This window comes from Sciurus vulgaris (assembly GCF_902686455.1).
Source record: "Sciurus vulgaris genome assembly, chromosome: 15".
In the NCBI taxonomy this organism is placed as follows: domain Eukaryota; kingdom Metazoa; phylum Chordata; class Mammalia; order Rodentia; family Sciuridae; genus Sciurus; species Sciurus vulgaris.
In genome coordinates this window covers 33,678,115-33,684,291 of record NC_136476.1, presented here as the reverse complement: position 1 = coordinate 33,684,291, position 6,177 = coordinate 33,678,115, and the positions used below count along the sequence as shown (strand labels likewise).

The 6,177-nt window shown below is 38.9% G+C and overlaps 1 protein-coding gene across 1 annotated transcript; it reads left to right on the top strand.

Annotated features, from left to right (window-relative positions):
- Positions 1-820: 820 nt before the first annotated feature.
- On the top strand, positions 821-3,395 carry CER1 (cerberus 1, DAN family BMP antagonist; the record flags this gene model as incomplete). Its single annotated transcript, XM_079112179.1, has 2 exons — positions 821-1,342; positions 3,099-3,395. Exons 1-2 carry the CDS (start codon positions 836-838, stop codon positions 3,393-3,395), a joined length of 804 nt encoding a protein of 267 aa, XP_078968305.1. The 5' UTR covers positions 821-835.
- Positions 3,396-6,177: the final 2,782 nt, after the last annotated feature.

Below are 6,177 nucleotides of genomic sequence, written 5' to 3'. Positions count from 1 at the left end.
AGGATCCTTGCTGAGAAATTTGTGGACAATTGGAAGAGTTTACTGAAGACCTGAACAATTGTGAAATTTAGCACCCAGTATTTGCTACTTAATGGGAGAGTATTAACTTGCAAATTATGAGTTTCCATGTGGGGAAAAGGATAATATATTCCCTTTACTCCATTACTACACAAAATCAACAACCTTAATCCACATGGAAGTAAAAGGTAATAAATCTCTTGCTCAACAAAGTTAATATCCCTCTATCTTTTTCTTTCCTTTCCATGCCATTTTGATATAATTCTTTAGTTGTGTGTGTGTGTGTGTGTGTGTGTGTGTGTGTGTGTGTGTGTGTGCGCTTATTTAAATAGCTTTCCTAAAGTCCTGGTCTTTTGTTAAATGTGTGCCCTTGATTTTTATCTTATACACTTCTCTCATAAAAACATACCACGTCTATTCTATTCCAACACAATACAGAAACACACCAAATGTTAGCTGACTCTCTTCCCTCTAATAACAGTGATGGGAAATCCGGGAAAAGAATGGGTTGTTTTTGTTAATACAGCTCTTTAAATCTCAGACAGAGAGCTAAACTGTCAGCTAATTACCCCCTGGGTCTCAGGCTTTCACTGAGACCTTCTAAAATACACAAAATCGAAGTGAAGGCAAGACACCATTAGCACTACATAATGCAAGCAAACAATGGATGTGTTTACTCTGCCTGACTACTGACCACCTGCCTTCCATCCCGCCAGGCAGGTCTTTATATATAGACTGTCTTGTTCACAGTCCTGCAGAATGAGCCTCTTTGGGCCCCACCATCTGTGAACTAAGAGGAATCTTAGGCCCTGATAGCATGCATCTGCTCTTACTTCAACTGCTTGTGCTGCTGCCTCTGGGGAAGGCTGGCTGCCGCCTGGACAATGGCAGAAGTCATAGTTCTCCTTCCCTTCTGCTCCTAGAAAGGAGCCGCCGAGAGCTCCCCACTGGCAACCAAGAGGAACCTGAGGACAAGCCAGATCTGTTTGTGGCAGTGCCACACCTGATAGGCACCAGCCTGGCAGGGGAAGACCAGAGGCAGAGAGAGAAGATGCTGTCCAGGTTTAGCAGATTCTGGAAGAAGCCTGAGAGAGAACTGTATCCTCCTGGGGACATGGAAAGTGAGCATTCTCCATCCGGAAGCCAGGACCTCCTTCAGCCAACCGGTGGGAAGAAAGTGGAGAAATCTCCTCTTCGAGAAGAAGCCAAGAAATTCTGGCACCACTTCATGTTCAGAAAGGGTCCAGCCTCTCAGGGGGTCATCTTGCCCATCAAAAGCCACGAAGTGCATTGGGAGACTTGTAGGACAGTTCCCTTCAGCCAGGTATGTGTCCTGGGGGAAGAATAGATAAGGGTTTGCAGGAGTGGGGACAGCTGGGACAGGTAGAGAGGAAGGGAAGAAACTGTGGGGAGTCCGTCTTGCCTAACTTCAAACTTGGTCCTAGAGAGACAGCATAGGATTTGGCAAAACCTGATCATATTCCCTTAATTTCCTTCTCATCTCTGTTATTTCTTGGCATGCCAGAAACACTATAAGAATCGTGTAACAGTATTGTCAATATGAGTAATCATCATATTGATGACACAGAGCTATGTTTTATTTGTTTTTACACCGGGGTGTTCTATCCAGAGAAGTAAGATGGTGGCCTTAGTTAGGAAACTGGGAATACAGAGCAATCACCAGGACTTGTTTGTAGCTCCATCTCTGTGCTGTACTGGGACGTGGATGAACAGGTCAACTCCATCTGTAGATAAAGTGGGACATACTGAATTCTTCCCCAAACAAATCTCACATTCATTTGTGATGATCTTAATTTCTCTATTTCACACCTAACTATAGGTTTATGAAAGTCTTCTTTAATAGTTGTTGAAGCATCCAACTTTTAAAACACTATCCCACAACTTCAAATTATATTGAGATTCTCGGAGCAAAAGTTGCTGTGTTGTTTCTAGTGCTATGATAGAAAATGATTTAGTTTAACTTACCTTCATATAAGCTTTCAAAACATAATGCTGATGTGAAGTGACATCTCCTACCCTACCCTATCTCCTGATTTATGTTGTATTATTGATCAATACATACTTATCACAATCAACTCCAATTCTATCAAGATAAAAGTGCATGCTATTATCTATTTCTTCCAGTCCTGGTAAACCCATCTCCTTTTCAAATGTTAAATTAAAACTGAGAAATTGTATCAGATACTTAAACATGAAGATGTTGAACCAAAATCTATGCAGGGAAGAGTAAAATTTCACAGTCCAGTAACTCTACCCAATTAAGCAGGCAGTATTATCAGGCAATTGGCTGTGTGAGGCAGTTAAGTATTCTGCTTGAAAAGGCAAGGATATGTAGTACTGACAAGTCAATTGTCAAATAATAATGTCTGCTTTGTTGGCCCATGTGCAATTAGAAAATTACTTCTAAGAATTGAGACATCAAATTGCCTTTGAAATTCTTATTTTGAATTATATTGCTAATTAAATTATAATTAAGATGTTTGATTCTTACATATTTTGGAAGGCACATAAAACTAGGTGTATGAGGTTATGAGAGGCAAAGACAATGTAACAGGCACGTGCATTAGAATTCTGCTGCATACAACTTTGTAGATGTGAATGTACTACAGGCCCTGCAAAATAGGACAGAATTAAACTGGTAACATTCTGGTCTATTCTATGATGAATTGAACAAAACCTGTAAAGAGAACCTACTCTGGGCAATGTACTGTGAGGGATAGAATACTAACACAGAGTACTTAAATAAGAAGTTTGTCATTAAAATTTTTCCAACTGGTCCCATTCAACTAGAAAAACTCTTAGTCTGACATGTATATACAAATTATTTTCATGTTAACCTGAGGATACCCTAAAGGCTAATAAGTTGCTTAATAAATTTAGTCGAGGTGGCTTTATGCCCTAATAGATACTGTCAATTGGACATTATAAAATGTATCCAAAATGGAAAAGTTGTGGAAATTTTAGTCTGTTATCCTGACTTACACTCGCTAGCTTCTCTGCATCATGTGCATTAGGGAAATGACTCAAGATAACGTAATGGAAATGTGTTTGTCTTTTAGACCATCACCCATGAAGACTGTGAAAAAGTCGTTGTCCAGAACAACCTTTGCTTCGGGAAGTGTGGGTCTGTTCGTCTTCCTGGAGGGGCGCCACAACCCCCTACAGTCTGCTCCCACTGCTCCCCTGCCAAGTTCACTACGGTGCACTTGCAGCTGAACTGCACTGGCCTGGCCCCCGTGGTCAAGCTGGTGATGCAGGTGGAGGAGTGCCAGTGCACGGTGAAGACAAAGCATGGAGACAGACACCTCCAACAGGCTGGCTCCCAGGATTCCTATATTCCAGGGGGTTCCACTTAAAAGTTCTCCCACTATGACCTTTGCAAAGCAAACTGCACCATCAAGGCAACCGTTCAGTCTGGAAATGTTAGTGGGTACTTATTGTTTAAAGGGAAAGGTGGTTTAAAAAGTAATTGCAAGATTTAGAGGAAATGGTATTTTTCAACTTATTGGTGGACGTTTGGTATCTAGTGTTGGCTCTGCCACTAACTGGTTGTAAAATGTTAATAAGATGTAGAAAACCCCACCATCTAAAGCATTTCATCTGCAAATGAGGGACTTGTCCCAGTTGATTGCTAAAGTCCTTTCCACTACTGATACATAATTTTTCTCCAAATTTTGTAAAAACTTTCTATCTAAGGAAAAGAAATAAACTAGACCATAAAAATGGGCTTTTTTCAATAGCTTGTCAAATCACCAGCAGGAAAAAAATAAAAATAAAAAGCTGACATATTTTTAGAAGGGATTTCTCATGCTTGTAGCTGCCCTTGTGATTCAGGGAATGTTTTGACTTCCATTAGATGATTCTTTCCATAAATGTAAAAAGTATCTTGTTTGATTTCTCTTCCCTCTCCTCCTCCTTTTAAAATTTGTTTTTGGTACTAGGGATTGAACCCAGGGGTGCTCTGCCACTGAACTACAACCCTAGTTCTTTTTAAAATGTTTTGAGGCAGGGTCTTGCTAAGTTCCTGAAGGCCTCAAAATTGTGATCCTCCTGCCTCAGTCTCCTAAATGGTGGGGATTACAGGTGTGCACTTGCCCTCCCATATAAAGTTCTTAATGTCTGGTGTCTTTGAAGAAGTAACATTGATACTACTTTTAGCAGTTTACATAGGGAAGAGGAACAATTGTTGGTAGCCAAATAGCTACCTATATTATGAGAAAGGAAAACTACATGAGCAGAACCATGATTAAAGGTCATTCCAGAAATGCTAATGAAAGTAAATGAGCAATTCAGCAGAGGTCAAATTAAGTAAATTGCAAATGATTTGAAATGAAATAATTTATAGGTGAAATATCCACGTCTTTCGGATTAGGTAATAAGTAAGGTTTCTGTGTTTGAATGGCTGTTTTGGACTGTTGTATAAAACTTAATATAATGAAGTCTACTCAGCAAAGGCCACAATGAAAAGTTCTGAAACTATTCTAAAAGTTTTGATGTATTAAATTTTAGTGTATGACACATTCTGGGAAATGTTGTGGCATATAAATATCTTGGATTTGGTCCTTATTTGTTTTGCCTGTCTCATAATTTAAAGGTACCATTGGGAGATGAGCCAGCTACAAGTATTTCTGAAGTGTCTTTGTGGACTTACGACACTGACGCATGGGTTTCTTCTGACTTTGTAAGGCAGCCTGTATTTTAAGCCTTTCAACCATTGTCATTTAGCAATTGATTCTCCTGCCTGTATTTTTTTTTGTATGTATACATTGTGCAGAATTGATTTCCCCCAGTCAGATTATTTTTTTGTAATTCTTCAAAAATTTATTTTAAAAAATTACTTGATTTGGATTCCTTTACTTCAGTACGCACATGTGTAAGTGCACACGTGCACACACACACACACATATACACACACAGATGTTTCCTGGAGTAATGACCAATTATTTTTTAAAAGAAATTAATTTACACTTTAATTCTATTCCTCTTTAATCACACCATCTAACATGATGTTCCAAAGAAGGAAATGCTTTTATATTTAGTGTGTATTATGAAATGCATCAATGTAATAGAATATGAGCTACATAGATACACATGTGACATTTACAACAGAATATATTATACCCTTTGGTGGTCAAAGACAATCTAATTGGCCAAGATGTGGTCATAAGGATAAAATTGTTCAATATTAGTGATATCCCAGCTGGTCAATGTATTTTGATGCCAAAAGCTATTGAGCAGCTGTCTAGTTTGCAACTGCCTAACCCTATTTACATAAACCTATCTTGGCCAATTGGAATCTCCTTCTCCTCACATCCTTGCAGACCCCTTTTATCTTACTTGCAAATAGACTCTCAAGCCCAGGCTCCAAACACTTCTCTCTTTTATTCAAACTCTGATCTGCCCTTTGCTCACATGTAAATTCCAGATGGGATAGCTGATGGCTGCATCAGAGCTCATTCATGGAGCGAAAGTGTGAACCTCGCTCCATTTACAACCAGTTTGACATGTAAAATGGGCAGTTTTCAATGGTTCAATGTAACATGTGGGAGTGTAAGAAACTGGGAGGAAACACACAAATATCAGCCATCTATAATGTCCAGATAATGTGCTATGTGTTTTATAGAAAGTACACAATCTAACCCTTGCAAAAACCTTATGATGTAGGTAATCACCCCATTTTAGAGGTGAGAAAAGGAAGTCTTTAAAAAGTTTAAAAACTTGCCTAAGATCGTATGGAACATACTTTCCATTTGCATTAAAATATTTGCTCATTGGCTCTCCATCAATTGAAATTTAGGTCTCCTACCTACAGGCCTCAGAGAAAACAACTCCTTACCTCTTACCTACCTTGCACATCTGAAGCATATTGGTGTCATTTCTTAAATAGAAATCATCCCTGGGTTCTCAGTCAAACATTGCCCTGACTTGCTTAGGCTTCATGGCAAGCCCCTTCATAAATGCTGGCCTCATTTTCCTCTCATAAAAAAAGGTTGATAATAATTACCTCAATATTATTAGGATGATCAACTTTAGGTAACAGCACTTCAGAGAGCCTTAGATCCTGTAAAACCATGAGGTATTAATTCACTCTTCTTCCTTCAGACGTTCCTCTTTTTTATTTTTTTAAATTTGTTTTGA